The 21,350-nt window shown below is 44.7% G+C and overlaps 1 protein-coding gene across 2 annotated transcripts in view; it reads left to right on the forward strand.

The window, feature by feature from the left end:
* SFRP1 (secreted frizzled-related protein 1) overlaps positions 1-20,083 on the forward strand; it is a 69,126-nt gene extending 49,043 nt beyond the window's left edge. Inside the window, exons 3-4 of one of the 2 annotated variants that reach the window (XM_015414202.1) lie at positions 18,302-18,501; positions 18,768-20,083. In XM_015414202.1, the coding sequence (XP_015269688.1) occupies positions 18,302-18,501; positions 18,768-18,842 (275 nt within the window). In that variant the 3' untranslated portion in view covers positions 18,843-20,083. Of the gene's footprint in view, positions 1-18,301 lie in introns of both variants that reach the window. The other variant, XM_015414201.1, reaches the window with a different exon arrangement.
* The last annotated feature ends 1,267 nt before the right edge of the window (positions 20,084-21,350 follow it).

Genomic DNA, 21,350 nt, shown 5'->3' on the forward strand with positions numbered 1-21,350 from the left:
TTCTATTATGATTTATTATTGCACTTTGGCCTATTGATTTATATCATACTTGTTATGTTTATTTGATTTATATTATACTTGCTGTTATGCTTATTTGATCATTATATACTTGCTTACTTGCTTGTGCGTTATTATTTTTTGCCAGTGGTGTTCTTTTTTGTAGCCTCATGTAGTGGGGGAGGAGGGAGCATTTTTTCCTGTCTGGTTCTTTTAAAAATAGTTTTGCTTTGTTTTGTAATATGCTGTTTTCAAAAAGATTTATAAGGCTTATGTTGTTGGGTTCAGCTTGTTTTACAATTTAACTGCTTTTCATTTTAATTTTTAAAGTTTTTTTTTTTGTGTGGAATGGGGGGCTCCAAGTTGGACTCTTTCATTTGACATTGGTTCTGTTGGGCTTGCAGCAGTGACCCTTGCTCGAGTTGGCTTCATGTGGATTCTTGGGTTTGACATTCGTTTTGTCAGACTTGTCACACTGGCCAGTGTACTGCTTGGATTTTCTGGTTTGCCATTGGTTCTGTTGAGCTTTTTGGAGTCATGTAGTTGAAAAACAGTCACTCCAAGCTGCCCCCCCCCAGCCCCCATAGGGAATAAATGATTCTGGAATTCCTAAATGATTCTGGAATTCCACCTAAATGATTCTGGAATTCCACCCAGAACCTAAACCAAATCCCATAACAGGGCATAAATACTGGTATATATGCGCCCAGTGTGATGACATCACTTCCGGGTGATATCATCATGCCATGCACGTTGGGCGTGCGCCAGAAGAGTCCTGAAGCCAGCCTGGAGCCCCCTGCCAGGATGAAGGCAACACTGGCCAACCCTATGAAAAACTCTATACCTTCGAGCCTTTTGTTCCAGAGGCCATCAGCTCAACATAACCAAGTAACCTTAGGGGGGGGGGCTTCCAGAGTTGCCGTGGGAATTGCTGTGCCCGCTGTTGGAATGCGGCCATATCTGGGGTGGAAAAGGACAGCCAGGAAATAAAGAACACTGCTTGCCCTGTTAAAAACGTAGGAGTGAAAATGCCAGGGTGGGGGTTCTTCAGCTATGTTGTATTATGGACCCATGTTCTGGTTTGCTTGTTCTTTGTGGGTTACCACTTTTTTTTTTTGCACCCTCACTACCAAATTAAAATTCAGTGGCTGCATTTGTCAGTGGATCTAGGTTGGGTGTGTGTGTCTGCACCTGGAAAGGCAGTAGAACCAGGCATGGCCACAAATGCCTGTTACCTCAGCAAAGTCCCAGCCTGACCTAAAAGGCTTTACTAGTAGTTCAGGAATTCCACTGGGGTGTTGTTGTATTAGGCCATTGCTGCAAAACCCAAAAAGCAGTAATGTGATACCCTAGACTGACATATTAATTGAAGCCCAAGCTTTAGTGGGCTAGAGCCTATTTCATCAGATGCAGTTCTTGGCTAGCGGAGGCACATGGGCACAGAGAGGGAAAGGAAAGCATGAATATTGGGTAAATACATGGAATGCAAGACATATCGTTTGTGATGTTTCATGATGCTCAAGCAATGTTCCCCCCCCCTTTTCTCAACATACGTAGATATCTGCTGATTGAGAATCTAATGAAGTGGACTACAGCCTGTGAAAGCTTATGCTTGGATAAATCTGTTTGATTGTTAATCTGCACCACAGGACTCATGTTTCTTTTTACCAAATGAGGGGAAAACACTGTTAGTCTCACACAGTGGCCAACCAGTTGTCCTGGAGTTCCAGCAAACGGCACAGAGGGCAAGAGTTTCCCCTGATGTTGCTTCCTATTGTTGGGATTCAGAGGTTTGCTGCCTCTGGATGTGAAGGTTCCCTTTACTCTCTGTGGTTAGAAGCCTTTGATGGACCCTATCCTCCATCTGTGCTCATGGCCATCACAATGTCCATGGGGAATAAATTCCACAATTTATTTACTTGTATTTTCTTTTGTCTGTCCTGAACCTACTACCCATCAATTTCATTGAGTGACCTCCAGTTCTAGCATTATGAGAGAGAGAGAGAAAATGCTATCTCTATCCACTTTCTGTACCTCATGCATAAACCTCTATCATGGTCCCCTTTAGTAATCTTTTTTCAATACTGAAAAGCTAGGGTTGCCAACCCCCCCAATGGGGGCAGGATTTCCCCCAGTTTCAGGGACCCCAATCCTCTATGGTGACCATAGAGTTTTTACCAAAATTCTAGAGTGTCCCCTGAACAATGTGCCCAGCGTGATGACATCACTTCCGGTTGAGATCATCATGCCATGCACGTTGGGCGTGCGCCAGAAGAGTCCTGGAGCTCCCTGCCAGGATGAAGGCAACACTGGGCAACCCTATGAAAAACTCTATACCCTTGAGCCTTTTGTTCCAGAGCCCATCAGCTCAACATAACCAAGTAACCTTCTGACTGCATCAGAAAGTTACCTGGATCTGGATCACTACACAGCACAACTCCAGAGCCTTTCACAGCCTGGGGCTTTCTGATAATAATCCTGTGAAGCTATGCCAAGGTGGGTGGAAGAACCATCCACACACAGTGCCTCCTCCTTTGACTGCAGATTTATGTGTGGCTTTTTTACAGCTTCAAAATGTTAAAGGGGAAGAGAGAGTTTCAGTGGAGGAGCTGCTCTCTAAAGTACAGAGAGTTCAGGATGAAGCTTACGTTGGGAGAGGACCCCCTTACAAGACACAGTTCCTCAGCAGCACAGAGCTGTGAGACAGAAGGTTTCCCATACTTATGCAGATATGGGATTGGACCAAAAGAGGACGTGGGAACCAACTTTAGGCTCACTTAGGGCCCCTGCACATTAACTTTCTTCAGTTATTTTTCTTTTAATGCAAAACTGCACTATGAAACTGCAGTCAGGGTAGGGACAGGAGTTTAAAACTTTTTTCCTGGCTGACCCATTCCCCTCCCCTCCCAAAACCCCCTCCCCAGCTGCTTGTTTTCTCACAGGGGGAAGCATAAAGCCTCATAACTTATATAGCTTGGAAGAAGTGTTATTTTGAGAGGGCAAAAGAGCCTGCAGGGAAAGAATTTAGCAACTCTTCCCCACCTGCTGTTTGTCGGCTCCTGGTTGTAGCCTCTAGCAGCTGCTTTTCATTTTTAAAAAATTGGGTGAAAGTTATCTGGAACTCCATATAATGTGTAGCTTGGCCTGGAGAGGAGCAGGGTTTTTAGTGGTTTTATCCCCCCACCCTTTTTTTTTGAGTAGTGCTGACTGCAGACAAGAATATCCAGTTGTCATCTCCCCTCCTGCTAATTCACCAGTGGCACAACTCCCCAGGAAGTTCTTGTTCCCAAGCTTTGTCATGCAGTAATAGCAACAAGCAAGCATTTGCTAACAGCAGCACTTCCGGTTGAGATCATCATGCCATGCACGTTGGGCGTGCGCCAGAAGAGTCCTGGAGCTCCCTGCCAGGATGAAGGCAACACTGGGCAACCCTATGAAAAACTCTATACCCTTGAGCCTTTTGTTCCAGAGCCCATCAGCTCAACATAACCAAGTAACCTTCTGACTGCATCAGAAAGTTACCTGGATCTGGATCACTACACAGCACAACTCCAGAGCCTTTCACAGCCTGGGGCTTTCTGATAATAATCCTGTGAAGCTATGCCAAGGTGGGTGGAAGAACCATCCACACACAGTGCCTCCTTCTTTGACTGCAGATTTATGTGTGGCTTTTTTACAGTTTCAAAATGTTAAAGGGGAAGAGAGTTTCAGTGGAGGAGCTGCTCTCTAAAGTACAGAGAGTTCAGGATGAAGCTTACGTTGGGAGAGGACCCCCTTACAAGACACAGTTCCTCAGCAGCACAGAGCTGTGAGACAGAAGGTTTCCCATACTTATGCAGATATGGGATTGGACCAAAAGAGGACGTGGGAACCAACTTTAGGCTCACTTAGGGCCCCTGCACATTAACTTTCTTCAGTTATTTTTCTTTTAATGCAAAACTGCCCTATGAAACTGCAGTCAGGGTAGGGACAGGAGTTTAAAACTTTTTTCCTGGCTGACCCATTCCCCTCCCCTCCCCAGCTGCTTGTTTTCTCACAGGGGGAAGCATAAAGCCTCATAACTTATATAGCTTGGAAGAAGTGTTATTTTGAGAGGGCAAAAGAGCCTGCAGGGAAAGAATTTAGCAACTCTTCCCCACCTGCTGTTTGTCGGCTCCTGGTTGTAGCCTCTAGCAGCTGCTTTTCATTTTTAAAAAATTGGGTGAAAGTTATCTGGAACTCCATATAATGTGTAGCTTGGCCTGGAGAGGAGCAGGGTTTTTAGTGGTTTTATCCCCTCCCCCCCCCTTTTTTTTGGAGTAGTGCTGACTGCAGACAAGAATATCCAGTTGTCATCTCCCCTCCTGCTAATTCACCAGTGGCACAACTCCCCAGGAAGTTCTTGTTCCCAAGCTTTGTCATGCAGTAACGGCAACAATCAAGCATTTGCTAACAGCAGACATGATACAGAATTGGGAACCTATACAGATGGTCTCGGTGAAACATTTCTACAGACAGTACAGATGCCTGTATTGTTAGCACAGAATCCAGATCCCTTCTCTGTGGTATCTTCTCTGTGTTAGCTATCGGCCTAACTAACACTATGCACAGACAGCCTGTTGCCACAATCAGTTTTTGAGGGAACATTTGCTAACTCTTCTGGCTGGATAAAGTGTGTGTCATTCCCACTATCTGCACTTTCTCCCATCCTCCCACAGTGTCCCCCTCCTGCTGCTACCTCATACAGCTATGAAAAGCACAGGTGACAGAAACTACAACACACATTTCTCATTGTTTCCAGAGATTGTCAGTTTGTTTTTATTTTTAGCTTTTGGGTATACTTCAATGCTGAGAATAACAGAAATAGAGGGGTTTTTTTTTGTTTCATTTCATTGTTTGGTTCCCCACTTCTCCACATGCAGCTGCTGGTGTGACCTTGGGTCAGTCACAAGTTCTTTCAGAGCTGTTCTCTCAAGAGCAGTTCTCTCAGAGCTCTCTCAGCCCCACCTACCTCACAGGGTATCTGTTGTGGGGAGGAGAAGGGAAAGGAGATTGTAAGCCACTCTGAGACTCCTTTGGGTAGTGAAGGGTGGGGTATAAATCCAATCTCTTCTTCTCTTCATTATGTAATTTCTGCATATCCCAAAATAACTCGCTGTGGTACTAACAATCTGGGTGCTGGAACACTGGCTAATTTCTCTCTTTCTGTCTTTATCTTTAATTTGCCAATAATGTTCTTGGTTGTTATGGCTCTCTCTGAGTGACCTTCACCTAGTCCCTCTCTCAGCCTCACCTACTTGGCAGGGTTGTTGTGAAGATAAAACAAAGGAGGAGTGAACTGTATGTACCAACCTGAGCTGCCTGGAGGAAGGGTAGAATAAGAATGTGCTAGACAGATCAGAACTAGCAGCTCATACATTGCATTGCCAGGGGGATTCTGGGACGTGCACTAACATAAGTTCTGGATTGGTCCTGTAAGTGGACTCTGTTCTGTTTGTGTGACAGTTGTTGCCAAATTATGTGCTCTAAGACAACCTCAGCCTCTCTGTGGGAATTCCTGAGAGCAAAGTTCTCGCCCACAAGAAGACTGCACGACTCACTGCACCACTAGCCTTTTCCTGCACCTTAAAGTTGGGGGATGGGTCATTTTGCTCTATCTCTATAACTCTGAATGTGATTGGAACTTTCCGTCACTCCAGTGTAGCGGACTCCCCCTCCAACATGAGAGGAGGCTGCTTTGTTGTATCCCTGCTTGAGCCACTACTCTTGGGTTTGCATTCGTCCAGAGTTACTCCAATTAATGATTTGTACAGATGTAGAGGGTAGGGCTCTCTTATATTTTGGCATTCTGAATCTTTCTGGCTGTAAAAGTTGTTTCTCAAATTTTAGTTTGGAAAAATTACACTATAGGAAAAACACTGCAGTAGCCATAGTTTCTCTGTGTAGCATGCTGGCCTTGGGTGTGTGTGGGGAGTCTTCCATTCTATGCAGCACAAGGAAGAATGGGCTTTGTTATCCTCTTGGCAATGACCTTCTGAAGTGCTGAGAATCTCCCAAGAATGGCCAGAGCAGTTCATTCAGCTGCAAGAGGGGACAAGTCTGAAAAACGGCTCTGTTCAGAGCAGCCTATGGAAAACGGACAACAATTAGGTTCTGTTCTTTTCGTGGCAGGCCCCACAGGGAGTTAATGACTTCCTATTTGTTGAGGCTTGGCTGATGCTAGAGAGAGTTCCTTGGTGAAACATCTGTGTATGCAAAACATCTCTGTGTGTATGTGTGTATTTGCGTATATGGGAGTGCTCTAGAGAGATTTCCCCCCCTCCAAGTAGTTGAAAGAGTATTGCAACATGATTGTGTTGTTTCAAAAAAACCTGCAAAGCCTGTTTGACCAGAAGTAACAGCTGGATGAAAGAAGTGTGTTTGTGTATGTTTGTGTGCCGAAGGAAGCAAAGCCTCTCTCAAATCACTTTCATATCACTTAGGGATTATTCTAGCATAAAATAGCCATCTCTCCAGATGTTAAGGTTTTTTCCTGTGATGATAAAGCAACGAAAATTGTATCCAGAATTCCACTGTCTCCTATAATATCATGGAAACCTCAAATCAAAAGAGATCCCACAAGTTATTCAGTCCAATTTCTCCAATACAGCTTGACATCCCCATAATTAAAAGGCCAGTATTGCTAATCTTCTGCAGAACCATTTGTATGTAGGTTCTTAGTTTAGTTTATTATTACAGTCTTAAGACCAACATACAGAGTAAGCATAATATGTGTGTACATAGGTTTATTCTCTGTAGAAAATGTAGGTTTTCTGCTGATTAAATTTGGGTGTTTGGCTTAGTGGTGAAGCATGGCTTGCTGGACCATAAATAGGGCTTGGCTTGTGAATGAGGTGAACAGGGCTCACAGTTATTGAGTTACCCGGGCTCCCAGATTGGGTGTCTGGCCAGACTCTGCCTCGGAGGCTCTGGCCTTCTTTGGGTAGCTTCCCATCTTTGTTTCAGGTATCCTGGCCTATCAATCTACCTCTTCCTTCCCTCTTGCTGGGCTTATCTGCTCCCTTCCCAGGGTTTCCTGCTTCCCTATCCATTTACTTGCCCTGCCTGGATTTTCATTCAAGTCCCACTTCACCCAGCCTTTCCAGCTCTGATTGTATCCTAGAGTCGGCTCTGCCTTTTTTAGTTGACTCTATGGTGAATCTGCCCTGAATGCTCTATCCAACTCTGGTCTCAATCCTGCCTGGACTCCTGCTTCAGCTCCCCCTGCCTTTGGTTGTCTGCAGCCCAGTGCATTCTTTTTCTGTCTTATCCACATGCACATCCTATTTCTGTGAATGTATCAAACTACATCCAGCTGGGAATTCCTGTATCGTATTTTGTTATGCTGTAAATTAGCATCTTGCTGAGCTTTCCTTTGGGTGAATAAATACTTGGATAGAAATGACTAAAGGTGGGGGTCAAGTGGAGGGAATAAACACCTCTGAACCTGGATGGATTTCCAGCTTCTCTGCCATTGGACTCTTGAGATCCCACCTGGGATATGATGCTTGGGAGTCTGTCAAGCTGATGGAGAAGTTAGGGGGTTTCAAGGCAGGGGAGCTGTTTGCTTTGGCAGCCCCATTATGTACAGAAAGCCAAGTTTCAATCTGTATTGATAAGTGGCTGTATTTAAACTCTTCTGTCCCTTGTGCTAGGTCATGTGTGAAGGCATTTTTCTCTGGGGAGGAGTGGAAAGTTCCAAGCCAACTTTTCTCCTCTGACTGCTTGCATGGTGGTTTCTGTGGATGCCAGAACAGTTAACCATGGCAACAGGGTCCTTGTTACAGTTGGTCCATTGGCCAGGCAATGCTACAGCAGCACCTGACTCAACATTTTTGGTCTTGTAAGCAAATGGAAAGGACAAACCGAGCCTAGAAATACAAAGGAGTTGGGTAGGCAAGTGTCAGGCTGGAATGATCTAGGGGCTAGATCCAGTGATGTATGAGCGGAGATGGAAATGCGCTTTGTGTAGTTCTGCTTGCTCAGGCAATAGCAAAAGGATTACTGCAGCACTCCAATGACTGTTGGGCTTATTGCTGATAAACACAATGGAAGTTCTTATTCCAGTTTCAGTCCTATGTTTGTTCCATGCCAAATTAGTAATTAAGCAAAAGTGCATTTTCATGATGCAGAAAATCATTTTTAAAAATTGACAGCCTCAGCCGTGTCTCAGGCCATCGTTCTGGGGGCCATTTTGAAACAGAAGACATTGTGCCTGTGACTTCATCAGAAATGTCTGTGCATCAGAAAGGAACATACAGTACTGACCTGATTGACAAATATCTTTCACTGTGTCTTACGCAAACAGAAAAGAACATTGAGATAAATAGGGTATACTTAGTGCAAGTGGAGTGCAAGGTTTAGTTTTAGCACATCTTTGGGTAGAAGTTGTTATACATGTGGAAATGTTCCATGGGTTCCAGTCCATGGGGCTGTTGCTGACAATAGTAATTCTAGAGGGGTAGCCTTGGAGTATCATTTGATTACATTTTAGTTTAACTGCATCCTATGAGAAGAGGCCTGAAACTCTGACCTTTCTCATCTTCCATTAAGTGTAACAACCTAATCCGTTCCAGTTCCTGACACTACCTAGAAGATGTATAAGCTTCACACCAAGCTTCTCTCTGCCCCCACCTACTCTTTTCTCCCCATCCTCTTTTGTAATTTTCCCTGTAAATGTGTAGAATATGATTTCCTCTTCAAGGGATCTGAAGAAGTGTCCTCTGACATGAAAGCTTATTTTTAAGGTTCCACTGGACTTCTGTTTTATTTTTCTGACAACGATAGGTCGACATCTGGTTTAGATATTTTAATTAAATATAATAAAATACGCCCAGCATAGTGCCATAGAGGAGGCTTCCATACAATGATGAAACAATAAAGAAAACTGATAAGTAACAACATAAAAGATCATGAGGAAATTTTGAGACTCAGGCATTAAAAAAGGCTTCAAAATCATTTTTAGACACTTGAATCAGAGGGAAAATCAGAATAACGATAAAGAAGCCATGTAGCAAAACTGTAAAGATGAAAAGGGAAGGAAATCACCGAAGAACAAAAGAGGAACAAGTGTACAACCCACATCATTTAAGAACCAAAAGAAAAACAACAACAATAAAAAAGCCCGGGACAAAAGAACTGTTTTTCACCAGCTGAGTGCAGGATGCTGCACCCAGTCCTCAATTCCATGCTTGTAAATTACAATTCCAGAACTGTAGAAAACCCAAGCCTAACCTATATATTGCTGGGCTGAGTCAGAGATATGTAGCTTCCAGAGCAACTAGAAGTCTACTGAAGGCTAGCAAGTCTCCTGAAAAGTAAGTCCCATAGTTGTCCAGTGGGGCTAATCCTGGGGAAATATCCTCGCGGTTGTAGCCTAGGCCAGCAGCCAATCTGGGGCCTTCTATTGCATCCTGGGCCTGGGGGGGGGGGGCAGGAGGACCATTTGTCTTGGGACTCCAACTCGAAGGAGGCCTTATCTTTAGACACTAGTTAATTTTTTTAGTATTTGTTCAATTTCACAGCTGCTTTTATGTTCATCATGTGTTATCATTTTTTAAATTTTTCTTATGGCTTGGGGTTTTGAAAGCTGGAAATGGCCCAGGAGACTCTGGACCCTTGAGAGGCCCTGATGATCGCATCCATCGCATATTGTGCCCTCCCTCCAAGGAGCTCAGGGTGGCATCCATGGTTCTTCCCTCACACATTTTATCCTCACAGAAACCATGAAATGTAGGTTAGGCTGAGAGGGTCACCCAGTAAGCTTCATGGCATAGTGGGAATTTGAATATGGCTGTTCCTGGTTGTCTGACCACTACACCACATTTCTCTCAGTGGTCTTGAAAGAACTGTAATGGCAGAGAAAGTCTGGAATATTTTGTATTTCCGGCCTTAACAGGTTGAGGCATTTGGCTCTGGAGTTTTCTTGGAATTATAACTGATCTCCAGACTGTAAAGATAGAGGAGAATTTCAGACAGCTGATATGTTCCGTTTCAGGAACTGTTCACTAACAGTTTCTGTACTGACATTTCAGGCAGAACCATTTTAGTAACGGCTCCGTAAAGGAATATATTGACCCTTTCAGACACAAACATTAAAAGTTATGAGCAAGTTATTTGGCCTACTGCATAAATTAGTTTTCTCTGGAGCCATTCTTCCTGAGCTAAGACAAAAACGTGTGAGCTGGAGGCTAAAAAACTGTGAGCCAGCTGACACTAACTCATCTTAGAGGAAACACTGGCTGAAAGTACAGGGGATCCCCAGGTCCCACCTGGAAGCATGGCATCCTGAAATGCTGGCCATCAAAAGGAGGAGGATGTTTGCAAGCCGGGAAGGAGCTAGTGTTAAAAAAAAATAAATGCTCTCAAACTGTGCATTCCCAAGCTTCCACTTCCTATTTTTTTTCTTTTTTTTGTATTTAAATTTTTTTATTCAAATTAACAATAATCAAATAGAGATTTTGTCTGATACAACAATCAAAGAAGTCAGCAATTGTAAAGTACAATAATTTCAAAGGTGAAATAAATACAATCAGACATCTAGCTAGTATAGTAATAATGTATAACAGTTCAAAACATCTATAATTTCCTAATAACAACAGTTTGTGGTTCTGTGAAATGACTACCTATAAGTGTAACATGAGCTCATTAAGGTAAGTAGTGAAATATATTGTCTATACTTTAGATTAGTTATTGCAGGAGCATCACATCCATTTCTGCATGGATTGCCAGGAAGCAGGTAGGTATTCCTCGGTAGTTAAAAAATCTAGTATAGGAGACCATTTTTCCATAATAGGAATAGGTACAGGTCTCAGACTTGCATCATTTATTTTGTTGGTGACAGATTCCATTAGGAATTGGTCCCATAATTTCTGGTACCAAAGAGATATCGTTGGTGGATTCGGGTTTTTCCAGCATGTGGCTATGGCTGTGCGGGCTGCAAATATCATGATATCCAGGATCTTTTTGTGTTGGTGGGTTTCGATATGGATCGGCCAGTGTTTGAGAAAAAGATTCTCAGGTTTCAAAGGGATCAAAATCCCTGTTATTTTATGTATGAGCTTCTGTATTTCTGTCCAGAAACTGGTGATCTGTTCACATTCCCACCATAGGTGTGCAAACGTGCCAATTTCTTCGCATTTCCAACATTTTGGGGAGCTTGTTGGATAAATGCGAGATAACCTTTGGGGGGTCAAGCACCATCTTGTTAAAAGTTTAAGATCCTGCATCTCTAATGATATAGAGTTCGGGAAGGGATTCTTGGACTCCCAAACTTCTTTCCAAAAGTTATCATCAAGAAGCGAGCTACAATCATCTTGCCATAGCCATTAATAAGGAAGTTTTTTGGATGAGTTAGAAGTGTTTAAAAGTTGATATGTCGCTGAAATCAGGCCCTTGTCAGTGCGTTCAAAGGTATAGAAAAGAAATTCTAAGTCAGTACGTGGTTTCCCCACCATTTATTTCATGTTCAGTTGTTCTATGGCATGCCTTAGCTGAAAGTAAAGAAACCAGGGTATCTGACTACCCAGTTTGTGTCCACTTCCTATTTTTAAATCCCCCAATCTCATGTATCTCAATGGAATCCAGGTATTCCAATGGGGTCGCTATTGTGCTGTTTTGGTGTTGTGTTATAGTGCTATAGCGCTCTTAAAAGAATGTTTTAAAAAAAACGAAGATCGCCTGCGTGGGCAAAAAAGGGCGGGAAAACAAACCAGCACAGTTTGAAATGCCAAACCGCTTCAGAGACGGCTCCTTACCAGTAGTGGAAAGACTGTGTGAAATGGCCGCCCCTGTACCGGTTTACTCCAAGACGGTACAATAACGGCTTTAAAAGGGTAATCTGAACCCCCCCAAATTTTCCTAGAGAAAATGGCTGCTTGGGAGGGTGGACTGTACAGTATCACATCCTTGCTGAGCTGTCTCCCCAGACTCTATCTCTAAATTTCCAGGAATTTCGTAACCCAGAGTTGGTAACCTTAGGATCTAAAGATGTTGGTATAGAACAGTGTTTGAGAGTGTGAGACATGAGCTTGAAAGTGTCTGGGTTCAAAGTCCTTCTCAGCTGTGGGGCTGACGAAGTGACCTTAGGTAAGTTGCTCAGACACCCTGAGGTAAACCCATACTAAATTGGCAATTTCCCACTTACCACTGCAGACCCCCTTCATGTTGTACTACAGGGTCCCATGACCCCAAGGAGCAGTATTTTGTGGAGATCAGTGGGTTGCAGTGGGAAAGTAGCAGCGTTCTGTTCTGCTGGTAGAAAATTTTATCCTGGATGAAACTCCCCATCTATAGCTTACCGTTCAGTAGGTTCCATCAGCTGTAGATAAAGCTGTCACAGCCAACATCTATGGCAATGTGCAGGCTCCCCCCCAAAAAAATACCACATCGTTTCCCTCATAAATTTTATCATCATTTTAAAACAACCTTGTGAAACACAAGGCAGCAGTTTATCTACAAAAATAAATAACCGTACTAATAAATGATAATAGTAAACACAAAGAAATTATCCCGAGTCATAATTTACCAAGCAGATAAACAACAGTACAAATATTTATTTCCCTTTTTTCCCTCTGAAAACTCTGCATGGGCCTTAATACCTCATTTATCTCATTTATATAGCCATAACTTAAAAGATGAACCAAGCCTCTGCTTAGGAATTTGCAAACAGAAAGATATATAGAGTTATTGATGAGGGGCAGCCAGTGGGTATAAATTGTGGCTAAATGTCTCCAAGATAACACATGAACTAAGAGCCACAAAATTATATGAAATGAAACAATTCTTGTGATACTAAAATGGGGGTCTGCTAATTTTTCTCTACTTTAGTTGCATTTCTACCCCAGGGAGTCCATGGACCAGGCTTCCCAGACCAAAAGGGCTCTGGACCAGGCAACGTGAAGCTGTAATGAGAACTCAGTTACTTCTCAGTGGCCCAAAAGACTCTCTTACTGTTCAAGAGGTTTTGTTCACAGCTGTGTGCATGGCTGCTGTTATGTATTGAGCCTGAACTGCCCTTGCAAAAGGACTGAGCTTGGGATGCCTAACAATAGATTGCTAGGATCCTAGAATGGACCAGTAGGGAGACAAGGATCCTAGAGTAAACCAGTTGGGAAATAATAGAGTGTAAATAGCCTATCGTTGGGAGTGGGGTTTTTTTGGGTGTAACCCTTTTCAGGCATAAATACCTGGCTTCGACCAGGGATTGCAGTCTTCTTCTTTCTCTTGCTGAATCATTAATAAACTATGAGCTGATCACTTCTACACGTCTGAACCCAGTATATTTCACTGGCGACAAAGGTGGGATCCCAATGAGCGAGCCTGACCCAGCCTCCAGCACCGCACCGCACAATGATCTCCAGGACTCCGTGCCTCGCATCGCTCCACGGGTAATGGCTGCCACTCCGGGAGTCATTCTTGCATTCGACCCCGCTCACCCTGAGTTTTGGGAAGCGTGGGTAGAGCTGCTGAAGTACTTCGTTCGGTTCCAAGGCATAGATGACGCCAACAAGAAGAAGTCACTCCTGCTCAGCACATGCGGCATCGCCATGCTACGACTAGCCCAGGGCCTCATCGCTCCTAAAACCCTTGAAGCAGCAGCGTACGATGAACTCATCAAGGCCCTCACTGGCCATTTCGTGCCTCAGCCAACCAAGATGGCGAAGCGCATGGACTTTTTGGCACGCCACCAAAAGGCCGGTGAAGTGCCCACCAACTTCATGGCTGATCTCCGCAGGCTGGCCATAAACTGCGAATTCCCAGATCTCGAGGACGCCCTCTTAACACAGTTTGTCTGGGGCATCGGTAAACAGAAACTCCGCCACAAACTCATTGGTACCAATGAACTCAAACTGGACAAGGCACTACACATGGCCACGGCTTTTGAAAAGGCACAACGGGAACGCCAGGCCCACTCTGCACATCAGGCCTCCACATCCCCAGTCTCCGACGCCTTGTACGAGGAAGAAATACTCTAGGTATGCTACCCGGCTCGCCAGGACTTGCGCCCACCATCCGCCACTGCCCCGCAGCTCGTGAAGACCATTGCTCAAGCACCTTGCGCCAGCTGTGATGAGGAGCACAAATGCCACACGAGCCTGCCGTTCCCAAGGAAACCGCCATTGTCCAAACCGCAGAGCTCCACAATACAGCCATCCACCAACACCAGGTACTACACTTGCCCCAGGACACCCCTAACAAAATTAAAGTAACTGTGTTAATAGAGGGGGCCCCTTGCTAAACGGAGTTGGACATGGGGTTCTCCATCTGCATCATCTCAGAAGAGACTCTCAGGAGGCTCTGCCGACAAGACGGTCCCTGCCTAGAACCCACGGGCTTCACCCTCAGAGACTTCCAAAAGAACCCGGTGGCCATTAAAGGGTGGGGCAAGTTCCATGTGCAGTATAAGAACTTAGAAGAACTTTTAGATTTGTTGGTGGTGGAAGGGTGGCTTACTAGTTTACTGGGTCTGTCATGGTTTGCTCCCCTGGGGTTCAAGGTGAAGGGGGTGCATCATGTGCAGCCTACGAACTTCAGCAACGTGTGCAATGAGTTCCCAGCTGTTGTTGATGGGACGCTTGGTCGCTGCGCTGGTCCGCCGGTCTCCCTAGACCTCAACCCAGCTGTATGCCCCATCTGTATGAAGGCCAGGCACGTCCCGTTTGCGTTGCAGCCCAAGATAGACGGAGAGCTGGACCGCCTGGTAGCGCAGAGGTTTTTAGAGCCAGTGCCATATGCCCGCTGGGAGACCCCCATCATCACCCCAGTGAAGCCCAATGGGGACCATAAACAAGGCCCTGCAGGACCACACTTATCCCATTCCAGTAGTCAGCCATGTTTTGGCATCCTTGGCGGGTGAAGGTTTTCAGCAAATTGGACTTGGCCCAGGCGTACCAACAGCTCCCCATAGACAATGCCACCACAGAGGCTCAGACGATCGTGACGCACAGGGGTGCGTTCTGGGTGCAGCAGCTGGAATGCGGGGTCAGTGTGGCCCCAGGGATCTTTCAAGATCTAATGGACTGTCTCCTTAAAGGTATCCCTGGGGTCCAGCCGTTCTTCAACAATGTTTTGATTGCTGTCCCCATGGCTGAGACCTTCGCTGTAGCCTACTACTCCCGCACCTTGTCTTTGGCCAAGCGCAACTACAGGCAGATTGACAAAGAGGCACTGGCAATTGTGGCAGGTGTCAAGAAGTTTCATGACTACCTCTACGGGTGGCCTTTCACCATTGTGACAGACCACAAACCCCTCCAGGGTCTGTTGGCTCCGAATCGCCAGACCCCACAGATGCTGTCCCCCAGGGTACTCTGATGGTCTATCTTCTTGGCCGGCTACCAGTATGCGCTCATCCACAGGTCCGGTAAAGCGGTGGGTCACGCAGACGCCCTCAGCTGCCTCCCACTGCCAACTTCTCCAGTGGTCCAGCCTGGATCCCTGCCAAGGTTATAAGGGTGACCGGGCCTCTATCATATGAGGTGTCCACAGAAGACGGCCCTGTCGACACATAGACCTACTCCGCAACCATTTCCTCCCTGCTGAATGCCGAACCCATGATACCCATACCAGAAGGCAGTGACGAGGAGCTTGTAAGCCCAGAGGAGCTGGAGCCCGAGGAGAACATGCCCACCGGCAGCGCCCACCCAGAAATCAACGGACGGCCTTTGGAGGCCATCAGCGGATGTCCCGGCGCCACCACCCTCTCCCAGTCCGGCAGTGGGGCCGGCCCCCGGCATGGTTCCTGAACCCGCAGCCCCATCAGCGGAACCACGCTGCTCAAACCGTGAGTGGTACCGACCAGTGTACTTAAAGGACTTTGTCAGTTGAAGAGTCTCTGAACCTTGGGGGGAGGGGTGTTATGTATTGAGCCTGAACTGCCCTTGCAAAAGGACTGAGCAATAGATTGCTAGGATCCTAGAATGGACCAGTAGGGAGACAAGGATCCTAGAGTAAACCTATTGGGAAACAATAGAGTGTAAATAGCCTATCGTTGAGAGTGGGTTTTTTGGGGGGTATAACCCTTTACAGGCATAAATACCTGGCTTTGGCCAGGGATTGCAGTCTTCTTCTTTCTTTTGCTGAATCACTAATAAACTATGAGCTGATCACTTCTACGCATCTGAACTCAGTATATTTCAGCTGCTGTGAAAAAAGCCATGTATGATGTGTCCCTGTCCATTTATTTGACTCAAGCAGTCTACCCCCGCCCCCAATACACACACAAAGGTGCTTGGAACAGTTTGCCAGTGCAGGCACTGTCCCCTAAGAATAGGGAAGCTAATCTGATGTGACCTCAATGGAAAATATTCCCTTCTTTGGGCTCAAGTACTTTCCCCAAGTTATTGATTGCAGCTTCAGTCCCAAGTTAATGTTCCTTTTGTGGTGGCTGTACAGTGGAATTCAGTTTATGGGATAAAATGACGACAATGTGTTGCGCATTAAAAGATCCCTTTCTGTGCCACTTGGCTCCTTTCTTGATCAAGCACATATGGCCCCCAATGCTAATGTCTTTCAGGAGGATTTTTCAGCTTGTGGATGCTCCAAATACAAAGCAAGAATCTGTTGTCTTTTCCTTGTTGTTATCATTTATGTGTCATGCAGCACTGCTGAAGTATGCAACGCTGTACAGAGCCCAAGCAGCAGTGAAGACAGATCCCTGCCCTGAGGTGCTTACAATCTACTTTTTGATAGGGGGAAGATAGCCAAGGGAAGGCAGGGGACGGGGCATAGGCTATGTATGATAGGTTTGGTTTCTGAAGAGTGTGGAACTAAGGATCTGAAATGGAGAGAAGCCCTTTTCAGTTGTTTAGTGTTCCTGCCTCGCATACTGGAACAGCATGCTTATGTGTGATCCTCTGGATATGTGTGTTCACCATTATGTGTCAGTCATGGAGCATCTGCATCTTCCAGCATCTTCCAGCTGCCTTGCTGGCCAAAAGAACATCATATTTGGTTGCTGTACCAGTTCAAACCTATTGGTTTGCAACTAAATGCTACTGAGGAGCATAATTTAAAATCTTTGCTCATAAACCCACAAAGCCTTTTGAGCTGCCCACTATATGGGGTTAGGGACAAAGGGGAAGGTGCAACAGTTAAATTAATGGTGTAAGGTGTAAAGACTGGGGGGGATCCATGAATTCTCAAGAATGCAGGACCCCCATCTACAGAGTGGAGAGAGAGAGACTGCACTGGTGAAAGGGGAAAATCTCTCCTCTCTTTTCCGTTGGTGGAACAGCACCAATGGCAGAAGCATATGGGGTGATTTTGTTTCTTTCCCCCTCCTCTCCACAGTAGGGATGCCAACCACCAGGTGAGACCTGATGATCCCCTGGAATTACAGCTCATCTGCAGACTACAAAGATCAGTTCCCCTGGAGAAAATGGATGCTTTGGAGGGTGGGTTCTATGGCATGGTACCCTGTCCTCTCCAGGCTCCATCCCCAAATCTCCAGGAGTTTCCCAACCTAGATCTGGCAACCTCCATCCCCCACCAGTAGCCAGGGGAGACCTGACAACCCTACTCAACAGCCTCCTGACTTGCTGTATGTGGTTTCTGCAAATTGGGATAAACTTTCTGAGAGTCAGAAAGGGCTGTTGAGGGGAGGAAAATGCAGGGAAGATCCATGACCATCAGTACCTTGTGCTGACAGATCACTGGATGCAACCCAGTATGCAAAACCTAGCTGGGATGAATAGCTGAGAACTTTTTGCAAGTGAGAGCAGGCGATTGCTGAGCAGAACTGTATTTTCCCATGAGATAAAAAGCGCAGAAGCCTTTTGGTTGATGTCATAAATATTCATAATTTGTGGAGTAATAAATGCAATGCAAGACCTCTTGAGTTATATTTACAATGTTTCAATTCAAAAGTCAGCTATTTTTGGCCTTTTTACATAGAAAACAATTGGCTTTAATTTACTGTATTTGATAAAAAGTGATTAATTCAAGTTTTAAGTTATGAGTATAGACTTTGGCATTCTTGTTAAATAAAATGCAAGTTTCATTTTAAAGCAGGTTATTAAAAAAAACACAACAAAGCTTTCACTCATTCACTCACATGCACCCACATATTTATGTAGAGACCCGATTTTTAATTCTTGAAAGTGGGGGGCGGGGTGGGGTCTTTTGCAAAGCAGCCCTAAACTCAGCTACACCCTTCTGAGCCCATTGACTTCAATGAAGAGTGTAACTCTGGTTAGGATACGATTGTTAGTAACATGTCCCAAATTTTCCTTCCAGAAACTAACAACAGTTTCATCCATTTGGGGTTTCTCTTTTTGTTGTCTTCCAGCTTTAAAGATGAAAATAAAGGAGGTAAAAAAAGAAAATGGAGACAAGAAAATCATCCCGAAGAAGAAGAAGCCTTTGAAGCTGGGCACCATCAAAAAGAAAGACCTGAAGAAGTTGGTGCTGTACTTAAAGAACGGCGCAGACTGCCCTTGCCACCAGCTGGACAACCTGAACAACAACTTTCTCATCATGGGGCGCAAGGTGAAGACCCAGTACCTGCTGACGGCTATTCATAAGTGGGATAAGAAGAACAAAGAGTTTAAAAAATTCATGAAGAAAATGAAAACCCCTGAGTGTCCTACATTCCAGTCGGTCTTCAAATGATTGGTTGCTGCCAGATTTGGAACTTCTTGCTGGCCCTGAACTTGCACAGATCTTGACTTGGTGACCCATACATTTTGGCTCCTTCTGCCATAGTGGACACTCTCCCTTAAATCTGTTGTGTTTCTTTCTCTTTGTGTTTGTAGATCTTCCTGTTTCCTGCGCCTCCCCTTTCCTGGCCCCAGTTACATCCCCATAAGAGACTGTGCAAAGGTATGTAGGTAGGCTTGGGGTTTACTATCTTGGCATCTGAGGTCGTATGGAAACCGACTTTTCACATAGAATAACAAAAGTCTTGTGGCACCTGAAGGTCAGTGGATTTATTGTGGCAGAGGCTTCTGTGAACCACATACTACTTGGTCTGATGTATGAAGTGTGACTAAGCAAGCTCTAGCTCATGAAAACCTCTGCCACAATAAATTCACTAGTATATTAAGGCACTTCAATGGATCTTGTGTTGTTTTGGCTGCAGAAGACTAACATGGCTGTCCTGGGATTTGAATAGACCTGCACTGATAGTTATCCAGTTCTCTGGTAGAAACCAGCATTTTCAGTGAGGCAAAAATCACTCCAATTGTGTGAATATTCATCTTTCCTGCCCCAGTTGTTTATAAGATGCCCATGTATCTTCCTTTCTCTGTAAGTCACATGAATGATCTCACCCAATCAGAGATCATGCAATCGATGGTATGTCATTGCAATCCAACATAGCCAATGGAATATGGATGTTTGATGTCACTGGAAATGAGTAAAGACAAGTTTGGGGGGATTTTTTTAGTGAGCAGTGCCAAAAAAATGGCTGATGGAAACATTCGTGGAGAAACCAAACCATATTGGCCCAGGTGTAGCTTGGAACATCAGAACGCATTCACACATATAAGAGGAGGTCCCCAAAATCGCAATTGTACTCACATGTGCAGTTCTGTGAAGTGAGATGACAGTAGGGCCTATTATGAGCAGGAGCTGAACATGAACTCCCATTCCTTTCAGTGAGTCTTGTATAAGGGAATTTTGTGGTAGCTTGTGATGACCATGTTCATTAATGAAAGGAGAGTGCTATTTGCACTTTCTGCCTTAGTTGGTAAAATTTTATCTTGAACCCACCTTAATCTTAGACACCTAGATGTTGGGACAGCAGTAGGGACTGATGCCAGATCATCCAGTGAAGGCCAGCATCGTTACAGCAATTCTTAAAGGGACAGTCCCTGTCTCCTTTGGGAGTAATGGGGTACTCGAAAGAAGGGAGCATTAAGTTTGAGGAGGAATGAGACAGGTGGAGAGATCTTCCTCCTGCCACACAAGCCAAGACAGGGGTGAGTTGAGTGACCCCTGGCAAAGAAATGTTGATCATATTGGATTTGGGAGGGCAATGGCCCCTCCACTGGCCCGCCACCTAAAAATAATTCTGGAGGAAGGAGCCCAAAGAAGAGCAGATGCTTTGTTCTTATGGAATATCCCCATGTGTAGCTTTAGAAGGGTGGTCAATTATTCTGTTTTGTTCCTTTCAGATGCAGAGTTGGGCTCCTACTGCAGCTGTAAATCCTTGCATTACAGCAGAAGGAGGTTGTCTGAGAGGTGCACAGAGATCTATATATGCTCACCTCTGGAACAAATTATTGAGTAGTAGGAGAGGGAGTTCAGAAAGGGGGTGGTGATTGGGGGAAGGGAGTGAGAGTGACAGCTGCTGAGTTGTGGGCTTGACTTGGGCTGCTTGACTTGGGTTTCCTGTCCTGCCTCCTGGAAGGAACATTGCAAAGGCAGGAGGTGGGGTGACAGAAAGTAACAGGAGCTGCCTGTCAGCATGACAATATGGGGCAAAGAAAGTTTCATATTATAGATGAGGAGTGCCCCCTCCCTTCTGAGGTTGATCCAGAAGAAACAGAAGTATATTTTACTGTACAAACTGACACACACACACACACACACACTGCCCCAAAGCAGGCAGGCTCTGAAATGAAGTTGGCACCATGTAGCATGAACAGCTTCAGAGTGACAGAGCTTATGTACCTTTGCAGGATGCATACAAAATCCAAAAGAGATATGTCACATTAAAGGTGTGGAATATTTCTCATAACTTGTAAATATTTCTTCTTCTGATGAATGAAATGGGTCAAATTCTTCTTTTTTAATTTTTTTTTGCCACACCTTGACTAAACTTTGATAGTACTGCCAGGGAAGCCAGAAAAAATGTCCATGAGGGCTGGGTCTGGTCCATTGTTTCCTGTTGCCAATCCCTGCTCTAGTTATTTACTTAATAATGTAATCTAATGAAATATTTCTAGTTACTGTGTTATTTTAACAGTGCTTTAACTCTGCTGTGTGTCTGGTCCTTTTCCCAAGAGGCAGAATTGCCATATTTGTGTATAATCTTTTTGTGCGTCTTTTTTGTTTTTTGCAGGAAGGACTTTCGGAATTTGTTTTTAGTAGATTTTTAGATTCAAAGTATATTAGTTTCTTGTTTTCCAATTTGTTTCCTTTTTGTCCAGTTCTTTTGTTGGTATGTGTAAGATTATGACGAGCCACAGTTTAGATTGGAGTGCGTGCCTTAATGCGGCTGTCCCTTCCCCCCGCTAGTATTGTTTTTCCAAAAATTAACAGTGCCTCAAAGAAAAAAAATACATCTGATATCATTCTGCTTTCTTTTTAAGGCTTTACTTTTTTATTTGTTATTTAAGTGGTTCTCAGTGTAATAGCACCATGATTCTTAGCAGAAGGCCTTTAACACAAAA

The sequence above is a fragment of the Gekko japonicus genome, unplaced genomic scaffold, assembly GCF_001447785.1.
Source record: "Gekko japonicus isolate JY-2015 unplaced genomic scaffold, Gekko_japonicus_V1.1 scaffold9, whole genome shotgun sequence".
Lineage (NCBI taxonomy): Eukaryota > Metazoa > Chordata > Lepidosauria > Squamata > Gekkonidae > Gekko > Gekko japonicus.